The 14,565-nt window shown below is 43.9% G+C and overlaps 1 protein-coding gene across 1 annotated transcript; it reads left to right on the forward strand.

Annotated features, from left to right (window-relative positions):
- The first annotated feature begins 9,577 nt into the window (after window positions 1–9,577).
- LOC112215326 (leucine-rich repeat-containing protein 30) lies at window positions 9,578–12,450 on the forward strand. Its single transcript, XM_024374270.2, has one exon. The coding sequence runs from the start codon at window positions 9,915–9,917 to the stop codon at window positions 10,782–10,784; it is 870 nt and encodes a 289-aa protein (XP_024230038.1). The 5' UTR covers window positions 9,578–9,914; the 3' UTR covers window positions 10,785–12,450.
- The last annotated feature ends 2,115 nt before the right edge of the window (window positions 12,451–14,565 follow it).

Here is a 14,565-nt window from a genome sequence, read left to right on the forward strand (position 1 = left end):
AGACACATATTTCCCTCAGATTACACAGATCCACAAAGAACTCGAAAACAAACCCGAAATTGATAAACTCCCATATCTACTGGGTGAAATACCACAGTGTGCCATCACAGCAGCAATATTTGTGTCCTGTTGCCACAAGAAAAGGGCAACCAGTGAAGAACAAACATAATTGTAAATACAACCCATATTTATGTGTATTTATTTTCCCATGTGTACTTTAACCATTTACACATTGTTACAACACTGTATATAGACATAATATTATATTTGTAATGTCTTTATTCTTTTGGAACTTCTGTGAGTGTAATGTTTACTGTTACTTTTTATTGTTTATTTCACTTTTGTTTATTATCTACTTCACTTGCTTTGGCAATGTGAACATATATTTCCCCTTGAATTGAGAGAGAGAGAGAGAGAGAGAGAGAGAGAGAGAGAGAAATTGGCAGACAGACAGACAGATAGGCAGGCAGGCAGACAGATGAACAGATAGACAGATAAACAGAGAGATTGGCAGGCAGACAGACAGATTGGCAGGCAGCCAGATAAACAGATAGATAGGCAAGAAGATAGATAGATAAACAGATGGGCAGACAGATAGGCAGACAGATAAACAGATAGGCAGACAGATAAACAGATAGGCAGGCAGACAGATAGGCAGACAGATGGACAGATAGTCAGACAGATAAACAGATAGACAGATAGGCGGCAAGACAGACATATAAACAGATAGGCAGGCAGACAGATAAACAGATAGGCAGACAGATAAACAGATAGACAGACAGATAAACAGATAGACAGATAGGCAGGCAGACAGATAAACAGATAGACAGATAGGCAGGCAGACAGATAAACAGAAAGGCAGACAGATAAACAGATAGACAGATAGGCGGCAAGACAGACAGATAAACAGATAGGCAGGCAGACAGATAAACAGATAGGCAGACAGATAAACATATAGACAGATAGGCAGGCAGACAGATAAACAGATAGACAGACAGATAAACAGATAGACAGATAGGCAGGCAGACAGATAAACAGAAAGGCAGACAGATAAACAGATAGACAGATAGGCGGCAAGACAGACAGATAAACAGATAGGCAGGCAGATAAACATATAGACAGATAGGCAGGCAGACAGATAAACAGATTGACAGATAGGCAGGCAGACAGATAAACAGATAGGCAGATAGGTAGGCAGGCAGACAGACAGATAAAACAGATAGACAGATAGGCAGGTAGACAGATAAACAGATAGGCAGACAGATAAACAGATAGACAGATAGGCAGGCAGACAGACAGATAAAAAGATAGACAGATAGGCAGGCAGACAGATAAACAGGTAGACAGATAAATATAATGAATAGTGGTAAAACACAGTACATCTATCTACCTTCACTCTCTGGTGAGGCTCCATGCTCTGCTGTGTTTGTAATGTGTGTCTCTCCCCAGGTGGGGCCTAGTTAGGCTGCACAGCAGTACTTCATCATGGCGAGCGCCTGTTGTCAGAAGCACAATTGTTTTTATCCTCAGATGCTGTTTCAGCAGCCCAAACCTGATTTGGGTACTTTGTAACTGCATTAACCGTATACTGTGGTCATACGTCACCTTCCCCCACCACCTCTCAGGGAACATTACAAATGGTATCTTTATGTTGTGTAATAGCCTGTGGGGTTGATATCCTCCTACCTATTCATCATATTGTTCCACTCTATGTCCACATTATTTTTTGTGGGTGAGTTTAAGCATTATATTTGCCACTTGTTCCGGCTGCAGAGATAGATGAACAAATTACATTTCAGATATTAAATAGTCCCCTGTTGAATACGGAATATATAATTGAAGTCATAGGAGGCTGTGGAAAATTGAAAATATACGTTTACCCGGAGACTCTGAGCCATTACAGGAACTAAGACCCATTGGCACAACTGTACACCCACTAGGATCAGCACCAAAAATACTGTTCTTCATTCTGTAAAAGGCAATAAAACAGGCTGTACTATTTATTGATCACTTCAATGGTTTGATCAATACTCAATACTGTTTAGGTAATACAGTCCTGTTTTCAGTTTATGTTTGTGTCTACTCAGAGTGTGACCCGACAACTTACTACAGGCTTTTGGCATAAGGCCAAAAGACGCTGACTGGAGAAAAAAGTCAAATGGAAGATGGCGAGACATAATTACCCTCAATTACCATAACACCTGGTAGGATACCGGGGGCTACTGTAACAGTTTTTGTATTTTACTCTATTGCTCAGAAACCACTTGAACTAAGACAGACATTTTTTTAAATGTAAGAAATTGACATCTGTCTCATAATCATTCATTCCATTTATATGTCTGTACATAAGACGGTCGGTTCACAATATTGATTTTAATCCAAAGTCCAGACATTACATTTGCCTCAACATCTAAAAAATAAACCAAATACATTCACTTAACTTAAAAATTATTCATGTTCATGAATTATCATAGACGTATGCAATGATTTTGCACAAAATATTAGTATTTCTACGTAGCTATGCGTAACTGATTATTACAGTAACACCCATGTTTTAGCATGGCCATTCTGTTCCTCTCAAACATCTCAATAGTCTGATGGTGTCCAGATTATATCTATTTACAACTTCTTAGGCACTCTCTGTCACGATTGTCTAAGGTGGAAAAAGCGGACCAAAGGGCAGCGTGGTGAGCGTACATACAGTGCCTTGCGAAAGTATTCGGCCCCCTTGAACTTTGCGAACTTTTGCCACATTTCAGGCTTCAAACATGAAGATATAAAACTATATTTTTTTGTGAAGAATCAACAACAAGTGGGACACAATCATGAAGTGGAACGACATTTATTGGATATTTCAAACTTTTTTAACAAATCAAAAACTGAAAAATTGGGCGTGCAAAATTATTCAGCCCCCTTAAGTTAATACTTTGTAGCGCCACCTTTTGCTGTGATTACAGCTGTAAGTCGCTTGGGGTATGTCTCTATCAGTTTTGCACATCGAGAATTTTTTCCCATTCCTCCTTGCAAAACAGCTCGAGCTCAGTGAGGTTGGATGGAGAGCATTTGTGAACAGCAGTTTTCAGTTCTTTCCACAGATTCTCGATTGGATTCAGGTCTGGACTTTGACTTGGCCATTCTAACACCTGGATATGTTTATTTTTGAACCATTCCATTATAGATTTTGCTTTATGTTTTGGATCATTGTCTTGTTGGAAGACAAATCTCCGTCCCAGTCTCAGGTCTTTTGCAGACTCCATCAGGTTTTCTTCCAGAATGGTTCTGTATTTTTAATTTTAACCATCTTCCCTGTCCCTGCTGAAGAAAAGCAGGCCCAAACCATGATGCTGCCACCACCATGTTTGACAGTGGGGATGGTGTGTTCAGGGTGATGAGCTGTGTTGCTTTTACGCCAAACATAACGTTTTGCATTGTTGCCAAAAAGTTACATTTTGGTTTCATCTGACCAGAGCACCTTCTTCCACATGTTTGGTGTGTCTCCCAGGTGGCTTGTGGCAAACTTTAAACGACACATTTTATGGATGTCTTTAAGAAATGGCTTTCTTCTTGCCACTCTTCCATAAAGGCCAGATTTGTGCAATATACGACTGATTGTTGTCCTATGGACAGAGTCTCCCACCTCAGCTGTAGATCTCTGCAGTTCATCCAGAGTGATCATGGGCCTCTTGGCTGCATCTCTGATCAGTCTTCTCCTTGTATGAGCTGAAAGTTTAGAGGGACGGCCAGGTCTTGGTAGATTTGCAGTGGTCTGATACTCCTTCCATTTCAATATTATCGCTTGCACAGTGCTCCTTGGGATGTTTAAAGCTTGGGAAATCTTTTTGTATCCAAATCCGGCTTTAAACTTCTTCACAACAGTATCTCGGACCTGCCTGGTGTGTTCCTTGTTCTTCATGATGCTCTCTGCGCTTTTAACGGACCTCTGAGACTATCACAGTGCAGGTGCATTTATACGGAGACTTGATTACACACAGGTGGATTGTATTTATCATCATTAGTCATTTAGGTCAACATTGGATCATTCAGAGATCCTCACTGAACTTCTGGAGAGAGTTTGCTGCACTGAAAGTAAAGGGGCTGAATAATTTTGGACGCCCAATTTTTCAGTTTTTGATTTGTTAAAAAAGTTTGAAATATCAAATAAATGTCGTTCCACTTCATGATTGTGTCCCACTTGTTGTTGATTCCTCACAAAAAAATACAGTTTTATATCTTTATCTTTGAAGCCTGAAATGTGTCAAGAGGTCGCAAAGTTCAAGGGGGCCGAATACTTTCGCAAGGCACTGTACTTCTTTATTATAAGATGTCACCAACAAAACAATAAACATCCAAACCGAACCGCCAACGTAGTGCTCACAGGCAACTATACATGGACAACTACCCACAAATACAGGTGGGGAAAAAGGCTACCTAAGTATGGTTCTCAATCAGACAAATAGGCCGTCATTGTAAATAAGAATTTGTTCTTAACTGACTTGCCTAGTAAAATAAAGGTAAAAAAAAAAAAAAATCAGAGACAACGATAGACAGCTGCCTCTGATTGAGAACCACACCAAGACAAACACACAGAAATACAAATCATAGAAAAAGGGACATAGAATGCCCACCCAAATCACACCCTGACCAAACCAAAATAGAGACCTAATAAAGCTCTCTACGATCAGGGCGTGACACTCTACAGGACTTCAAGGCTATTTAAAATTAGTATTTGTATAGTCCATGTATAATTCATACAATCTTAAAGGTAAAATCAGTTGTTTTCATGATTTGGCTACTTGGCTCAGGGTCATTACAATTGCCCCCAGCTGCCATGACAACATCTATTGTGCATAACAAGAGACTACAATAGAGATACTTAATTTCTGTCAATGTTCAACCAACAGATAGTGATGAAAATGATGCTAGTTTGAATTATTGGACATTAATGCTCAGGCCAGTATAAGAAAAATACAGCTGGTGGAAAAAAACACTTTCATCCCTAAAAAACTAACATTTGCCCATAAAATGTGCAAATTGTGAGATATTTCACTATAACTTTTCATGCATTGGAAAGAACCAAGATGGGAATGTACTGTGTGTTTCATCACTGTAGCTTTGGAGAAATTCAATGTGCTACAATTGCCCTCAGTCTCCCCTATGTTCTACTTTCACCGGCAGGGCAGGATGCTCTCACGCTCGAGGGAGTCAGGCTGCTCTGCATTACGCACTCCTGCCACCATCATTTAGGCACACCTGCCTTCCCTCGTCACGCACATCAGCAATATTGAACTCACCTGGACTCACCCAATCACCTGTTTATTACCTCCCCTATATGTGTCAGTTCCCCTGCTCTGTTCCCCGCTGCGGCATTAGTTGTAATTTGTCTGTGTTACCCGTGTGCTGACGCTGTTCCTGTCTCGTTCTATGTCCATTCCCTATTAAATGTTTGACACCCCGTACTTGCTTCTCCTCTCCAGCGTCCTCTCCGGCGTCCCTTGACAGATGCTCATTTCCTCAAAACAAAAACAAGAACAAATGCGCCTGGGGCAGCCAGCGGCGCTGTTTCGCCTCTCGTGGACCTCAGCTTTAATGTACAAAGACTGGTCGACTATGGCAACCTCAAGTTTGCTTGCTTGACTTTCTTCTCACTACTTGGCCTTGACACTCTCCTCTTGCCGTCTTCCTCAGACTCATTTGTATTTCTCATCAGGTCTTCGTCTCACCAGAAGGCAAGCCCTAGGGTTCAAACACAGAAGCTGTTAAGTAGCCAACTCTGCTTGCTTGTGAATGCATGACCAATCTCCAAATCCCAGAAACACAAAGCAACAACCAAACATTCCCCCAACCTTGGCAAGGAAACCTATGCAAATGAGGTCCACAGTCAAGACACTGCACGTGGATAATTGGCATTCATAACTTCCGACAACAATGGAATAACCGGGAGCAGATAATCCCCTCTTCCTCGTCTTTTATCTCTTTCCCCGGATAAAAACGGTGGAATAGGGTGGTTTGTGATTAGCCGCCAGTGATGATGGGTAATCTGATCCTGGCATGTACGAGGTGGTCACTACTAGTTACCACAGCCACAAAGGCATAAACCTCACCTATTTCTACAATTTCTATCTTCTTAAAATCCAATTTTAAAACCTAACCTTAACCCTAATTTTGACTTTGTGGCTGTGGTAACTAGTGACAACCCATGTGGTCGTACGCCACCAAGATAAACCATGCATGAATAATACTTTTAGAGAGACCAATCTCTCGTCTGGTGACGTTTATTTCAGTCTCTCCAATCGGAGCCAGGAGCCAGGGAATGGGGTGCTGTTCCTTCCAAAATCCTCCCCTAGGGAAAACCATGATCCGCCTCTGATCACAGGATTCCCCAGGGCCGGGAATAATCCGTCCTGCTTTTTTTTCCCATCAGAGAGGGGGCATCCCGGGGTTATCAGTTGCACAATGCCCAACGTCAGCCCATGGGTCTGTGTGATAAGGATCCAGCACCTGTCTCTCACTGTCACTCTGCGTCGATACAGGACCCTACCTGCACGCTGCTAGTACCTTCATGGCATAAAGTAGAAATACAGTTCTTTGGATGTGGACAGCGATGTTGTTGTTGTTTCAGCACAGTGTAATCTGATTGAGTTGATCTGATGATTGATTATTTAAGTGATAGTGAATGTGGTGAAATGAAATCTGCCGTTTTCTCATCTAGGAATTTTTTTTAAACGGTATAGTTGTGACTGATCATCTTAAACTGTAGTCACTGGATTAGGTATTAATGGATGAACAGGACCTACATATTAACATGAGTACAGTCCATATAGAGTTGCCTTAGCCCGGACACCTTGCTTTACTAGTTCAGCTGGCAGTGTATTCAGACTAGCGAAATGCTTGTGCTTCTAGTTCCGACAATGCAGTAATAACGAGCAAGTAATCTAACTAACAATTCCAAAAAAAAACTACTGTCTTATACACAGTGTAAGGGGATAAAGAATATGTACATAAGGATATATGAATGAGTGATGGTACAGAGCAGCATAGGCAAGATACAGTAGATGATACAGTGTCATTGACAGTGTGTTGGCAGTAGCCACTCAATGTTAGTGGTGGCTGTTTAACAGTCTGATGGCCTTGAGATAGAAGCTGTTTTTCAGTCTCTCGGTCCCAGCTTTGATGCACCTGTACTGACCTCGCCTTCTGGATGACAGCGGGGTGAACAGGCAGTGGCTCGGTGGTTGATGTCCTTGATGATCTTTATGGCCTTCCTGTAGCATCGGGTGGTGTAGGTGTCCTGGAGGGCAGGTAGTTTGCCCCCGGTGATGCGTGTGCAGACCTCACTACCCTCTGGAGAGCCTTACGGTTGAGGGCGGTGCAGTTGCCATACCAGGCGGTGATACAGCCCGCCAGGATGCTCTCGATTGTGCATCTGTAGAAGTTTGTGAGTGCTTTTGGTGACAAGCCGAATTTCTTCAGCCTCCTGAGGTTGAAGAGGCGCTGCTGCGCCTTCCTCACGATGCTGTCTGTGTGAGTGGACCAATTCAGTTTGTCTGTGATGTGTATGCCGAGGAACTTAAAACTTGCTACCCTCTCCACTACTGTTCCATCGATGTGGATGGGGGTGTTCCCTCTGCTGTTTCCTGAAGTCCACAATCATCTCCTTAGTTTTGTTGACGTTGAGTGTGAGGTTATTTTCCTGACACCACACTCCGAGGGCCCCACCTCCCCCTGTAGGCCGTCTCGTCGTTGTTGGTAATCAAGCCTACCACTGTTGTGTCGTCCGCAAACTTGATGATTGAGTTGGAGGCGTGCATGGCCACGCAGTCGTGGGTGAAACAGAGTACAGGAGGGGCTCAGAACGCACCCTTGTGGGGCCCCAGTGTTGAGGATCAGCGGGGAGGAGATGTTGTTGCCTACCCTCACCACCTGGGGCGGCCCGTCAGGAAGTCCAGTACCCAGTTGCACAGGGCGGGGTCGAGACCCAGGGTCTCGAGCTTGATGACGAGCTTGGAGGGTACTATGGTGTTGAATGCCGAGCTGTAGTCGATGAACAGCATTCTCACATAGGTATTCCTCTTGTCCAGATGGGTTAGGCAGTGTGCAGTGTGGTTGAGATTGCATCGTCTGTGGACCTATTTGGGCGGTAAGCAAATTGGAGTGGGTCAAGGGTGTCAGGTAGGGTGGAGGTGATATGGTCCTTGACTAGTCTCTCAAAGCACTTCATGATGACGGATGTGAGTGCTACGGGCGGTAGTCGTTTAGCTCAGTTACCTTAGCTTTCTTGGGAACAGGAACAATGGTGGCCCTCTTGAAGCATGTGGGAACAGCAGACTGGTATAGGGATTGGTTGAATATGTCCGTAAACCACCGGCCAGCTGGTCTGCGCATGCTCTGAGGGCGCGGCTGGGGATGCCGTCTGGGCCTGCAGCCTTGCGAGGGTTAACACGTTTAAATGTCTTACTCACTTCGGCTGCAGTGAAGGAGAGACCGCATGATTCCGTTGCAGGCCGTGTCAGTGGCACTGTATTGTCCTCAAAGCGGGCAAAAAGTTATTTAGTCTGCCTGGGAGCAAGACATCCTGGTCCGTGACTGGGCTGGGTTTCTTCCTGTAGTCCGTGATTGACTGTAGACCCTGCCACATACCTCTTGTGTCTGAGCCGTTGAATTGAGATTCTACTTTGTCTCTGTACTGGCGCTTAGCTTGTTTGATAGCCTTGCGGAGGGAATAGCTGCACTGTTTGTATTCAGTCATGTTACCAGACACCTTGCCCTGATTAAAAGCAGTGGTTCGTGCCTTCAGTTTCACACGAATGCTGCCATCAATCCACGGTTTCTGGTTAGGAATGTTTTAATCGCACGTCTCTAATGAACTAGTTTCGCACACCTGTCGGCGCCGGATCTTTTTTGAGAGCCTCTCCATGGCTGCTTAATCCACATCTCTAACGCCATCTAATACTGTGTGAACTAATGAAAAGACATGGGAAAGGCACGAGGGTAACGGAGTCAATACATTTAGGAGACATGAAGCAACACTGTCTGCCATTATAAAATATAATCCTAACTATCTGTGTATCTAAGAGAACTATAAATAAGTGTTAAGAGGCGCTAGAAGGAGTAAGAGAGATCTAAAAAGGAAATGATATTGTATGACACACTGATAGCATTTCCACAAAGGGTGTTTTGTTTTGACCATGGTTGTGGTTATAAATAGACTCATTTATAACCGTCTTGATGTATGCTTGGTGTAAGAGGATACAGTAGCTTCGTGACAAGAACAAATTGATCCCATGATCAAGCCAATGACAGTATGGCAGTCAAACACCACTGTTTGAAGGTGATTGAGGTAATTTATGTGGTAGTCGATCGATTGAATAACACCATTCAGGGTCAAGGTTTGTGTGGTGGGCGGCATGAGCCTCCATCCTTGCGCCCTCTGCGAAATCAAGGTTAGTTATCGCCCAGGCCAGAACGCACAAGTGACAGGAGCAGCTGAAGGGGGTGGAGGGATGTGGTTGGTGCTGGGGGGGGTGACTTAGTCATTGTGGCTGGAGTCGGGTGGTGCTATCCAGTCAGTGTGGGCTGGAGTTGATTTCAGCCCCCTGCTCCCTCCCCTCTTGTCAGCACACATTTCTCAAATCAGTCCCCTTGACAAACACACGTCTTTACTGCTCTGCGACACTCCGCTACACTTGGCCAGCACTTCCAGGGTGGATATCCAGCAGCATTTTACATCCGACACACACTAAGTGAGAATGTACACAGTTCCTCTGTTGACTGTCGACCGTTCCAGCACTGACAAAAGCTGCTTGTCTGTCGCTCTCCACCCTATCGGTTTAGGATGTTTTGTGGCTAGTGCTTCTGGGTAATGCTCTTTAGCGTCTTGTTGTCTTGACATTGGTATTCCTGTTGAAGGAGCACCAATGGGACACAAGCAGTCCAAGGAAGAGGAGATGAAGAGGCAGGTGAGGAAGAGTGCCGGCCGTGAGGACAGCTTGACGTCGGCAGAGCGGATCCGCAACCACGCGTACAAACAGTGGGGCTACAGCATACTGAGCCTGGCCCGCCGCGGCCTCAAGGAACCCCCCAAGGAACTGTGGGAGCTGACGGAGCTCGAGAAGCTCAATCTGTCGTTGAACTGCCTGCGGGCTCTGCCCCCCGCCCTCAGCATCCTCAGCAACCTGGTGGTCCTCAACCTGTGGGGGAACCAGCTGACCAGCCTGCCCCCAGAGATCGGCCAGCTCAGACACCTCCGCGTCCTGTTCTGCTACCGCAACCAACTGACCGAGGTTCCAGAGGAGCTGGGCAACTGCACCAGGCTGGAGGTCCTCAGCCTGGCCAACAACGAGATATCTGGCCTCCCTGCCTCCTGCGCCAACCTGACCTGCCTGAGGAAGCTCAATCTCAGCCACAACAAAATTGTTCACATCCCCGGCTGCGTTTACACCATGAAGAGACTGGTATTCCTCCACCTGGCCTGCAACAGGCTGGAGTGCATCGCCGAGAGCATCGCGGCACTGGTGGAGCTCAAGATCCTCATCGTGGAGGGGAACGAGATCCACTCGCTGCCCAAGATGATCTGCTGCCTTACACGGCTGGAGCTGCTCAACGTGGACTTCAACGACATCCAGAACGTGCCCCAGGAGATGCACCAGCTCAGCAGGCTGGAGAAGCTGGCCTACCACCCTCTGGATAAGGGACTCCACATCATGCAGAACCCCTTGCAGAAGCAAATCAAAGAGGTGCTGGAAGGAGGCCTCATCGCCCTCTTTAATTATCTGAAATCTAATTAAGACTCCTCCACAGAATTTCTTCTGGGGCCCCATTGTTGTTCTCCATGAAGGAACTAAATGTTCATCCATTGTTGTTGCTCATGAGGAGGATGCGATTTTGGAGTGATCCTCAACATGCACGAGAAAAGTATGAGAAAAAGTTAGGATTGTTGTTTTTTCATTTACAATACATAACAAGATGATGCAACTGTGATTTTGTAAAAAATGATTAGGCTACTAACTGAATGACAGTAGTCATGATGCTTATGTAGAGTTGTACCTAACAACTCGATTTGTGTTTAACATAATTGGGACACGTCTGTCATTATAAACTTCTAAAAGCAATGCTCAGTGGGGCTAAACACATTGCATGGAAATAGACTTGGACTGTTGGGAGGAAATCATCTAACGTATAGGAAAGCTCTGCTTCAGGATCCTCACATTCTGTACCAGAGGTGATCTAGAGAAGAGGCCATGTTTCAGGGGGAGCCTTGGCATGTCTCTAACACGAGTTGACCTCCGACCTCTCATTCAATTACAACCGCTCTTAGTCTTGGAGCAGGTCGTCGGGATCAAGATCAGGAGGCTTCCATTACATCAACAGAGAGTTCAGCCTTGAGACCAGCCGTGTTTGCTGCTGTAGTTACCTACCCAACTCCTTTAAAGAACAACAAGCAAATTCTGTTGCCAGTCTCCAACAATCACATGCTGTAATGCACACAGTCAATGGACCTACAGTCTTAATCATGCCTATTTGGGTTGGAATAGCATTTAAGTTTGTTTGCCACACATGCTGAATGTAGTACCTCATTGCACCTGAATGTAGCATTTCAAAAACCAAACGGGTTATGTGTACATGTCAGCTGGTGTTGTTTATTCTGCCTGACTGTAAAGTTGCCCATTTTAATATGTCATCTTATTATGCAGGATTACCTATTGCTGTGTTAGTTTGAGGGGCAAATGCGCTCATTACAATTTTATTGACCTGTTCTGAAGTCAGTATAAACTGAGGTCTAAATAAATATTAGATAAAAAACTATGCCTCAAATTTTTCCTGTGAACTCGTAACGATTAAATCAGTCAAGATTCTGTGTGATTGGTGGTTCATGTCACAGTTCATTGTCCAGGTCAAAGGTCATGAGAAACAAGACCTGCGGGTATCAGAATAGGATTCTGCTCTGAAATATTCTATATCATAGACATTTCAGACATTTATGCAAAATCCTGCAAGCATGTGTGTGTTTTTAGAAAATTCCTATCAACGTTACATAAAAGCCTCAAAGGATCCACAGTCCACTTTGTATGTACCTGTTATGTCTGTTTCAGAGACATTCAACCTGTATGATGTCACTGCATCTCAGACCATCCAATTAAGGCAGCACACAGTGTGTTTGTCACGTGTAGCGTTGCAGGCTATATTACTGGGAACATTCAGAGTTTACCAGTAAACTACCAGAAATGTTGTGTCTTTCAAGGATTTTATGTAATCTCTCCAAAAGACATCTAGTGGCCCTTTTGAGTCCTTCAGATTATTACAGGTATCTAATCATCTCTGGGCTTCACGCTGGCCTTATCACATGTCAAATATATGAAATAATTAAATAAGATGATTATAAATTAAAAATAGAATGACAAAGCTGGAAAACATTGTCCTAAATATAAACCATCAACTTAGTGAATATGATTGGTGTTAAATATGAGGGTTTCAGCATTAAATATTATTTATATATTTTTTACACACTTTTATTTATTTTACGATGTCAGTATGTATTTGTTGTCAATGTTTTGGTGTCAAACTGGTGGCAGTTGTGAACACAGTCAATAGTTGGAAGAGTTGCCGAGGTAATTGAAAAGAATGCCGTTGTTGATTAGCTTTTTTCATTAATTAGGCTATTTTCTCTTAAACCATATGGCCTGTCTACTAGAAACTAATGGACAATATGGACACAGATATAAAACATCTCTACTATTTCTGAATTTTTTGTTTTGTTTTGTTATTCAAGTATAAATTACCAAAGTTACGATAGATTGCCATAGATTTTCTGTTAATTATCAAAACTACTGAAGATTTTGGTAACTTTGGTAAACTAATAAATGATAACTTGTGTGACACGCACATTAAGATGTATGACTCATAATGAATACGTACTTTGGGCGTTAAAGTGAGCCAACCTGGTGTGGTTGTTAATTGTCAATGCAATTTAGGTATGGACATGAGTAAAGATTTTCTATCACTTGAACGATAACTCTACAACACTAATCAACATATTAAAAGCTAATCTCTATCGAGCATTAGTAAATAATCACATTTTCACTCTGATAGAAAAAAAAGTGGACATTTTTATGTTATCCTCCAAAGTAGAAATGTTAACGCTATCCACCACCACTCAAACACTGAGTTCTAGCATTCCATCTGGCTGGTAAATTACACTTTGCCAACTAAAGCTTGTTCTGTCTGCTGTAAACGAGACCCAAACCCCTCAATTACCATATACACACATATCAAAACAGGGAAGTCGTCAGGTTGGGGTAATGAGTGATTGATGAGCATTGTGTACTGCCAGGACCTGGTCTCCTGTTGGAATGGCCTGGTTCTGTGTGTTTTTTTACAGTAAGAAAACACACACACACACACACACACACACACACACACACACACACACACACACACACACACACACACACACACACACACACACACACACACACACACACACAGCTACCTTTACAGCAGACTAGACTTGGCAGACTTCTCTCTCTCTCTCTCTCTCTCACACACACACACACACACACACACACACACACACACACACACACACACACACACACACACAGCTACCTTTACAGCAGACTAGACTTGGCAGACTTCTCTCTCTCTCTCTCTCTCTCACACACACACACACACACACACACACACACACACACACACACACACACACACACACACACACACACACACACACACACACACACACACACACACACACACAGCTACCTTTACAGCAGACTAGACTTGGCAGACTTCTCTCTCTCTCTCTCTCTCTCACACACACACACACACACACACACACACACACACACACAGAGATACTTTTAGAGCAGACTATATTTGGCAGACTCTCTCTCTCTCTCTAATACACACACACACACACACACACAGATACTTTTAGAGCAGACTATATTTGGCAGACTCTCTCTCTCTCACACACACACAGATACTTTTAGAGCAGACTATATTTGGCAGACTCTCTCTCACACACACACACACTGAGCTGCCTTTACAGCAGACTATACTTGGCAGACTTTCTCTCACCCAGTTGAAAACAAACAGACACCCAGGGCAAGCAGCTTGGTGAGAAGGCAACAACTGTTGGCGCAATTATTAGAAAATGGAAGAAGTTCAAGATGATGGTCAATCACCCTCGGTCTGGGGCTCAATGCAAGATCTCACCTCGTGGGGCATCAATGATCATGAGGAAGGTGATGGATCAGCCCAGAACTACACGGCAGGACCTGGTCAATGACCTGAAGAGAGCTGGGACCACAGTATCAAAGAAAACCATTAGTAACACACTACGCTGTCATGGATTAAAATCCTGCAGCGCACGCAAGGTCCCCCTGCTCAAGCCAGCGCATGTCCAGGCCCGTCGGAAGTTTGCCAATGACCATCTGGATGATCCATAGGAGGAATGGGAGAAGGTCATGTGGTGTGATGAGACAAAAATATAACATTTTGGTCTAAACTCCACTCGCCGTGTTTGGAGGAAGAAGAAGGATGAGTACAACCCCAAGAACACCATCC

This window comes from Oncorhynchus tshawytscha, linkage group LG16 (genome assembly GCF_018296145.1).
Source record: "Oncorhynchus tshawytscha isolate Ot180627B linkage group LG16, Otsh_v2.0, whole genome shotgun sequence".
Taxonomy (NCBI): domain Eukaryota; kingdom Metazoa; phylum Chordata; class Actinopteri; order Salmoniformes; family Salmonidae; genus Oncorhynchus; species Oncorhynchus tshawytscha.

Excerpts from the sequence above, each read along its gene's own strand:
- LOC112215326 (XM_024374270.2), top strand. The coding sequence starts at position 9,915 with ATGGGACACAAGCAGTCCAAGGAAGAGGAGATGAAGAGGCAGGTGAGG.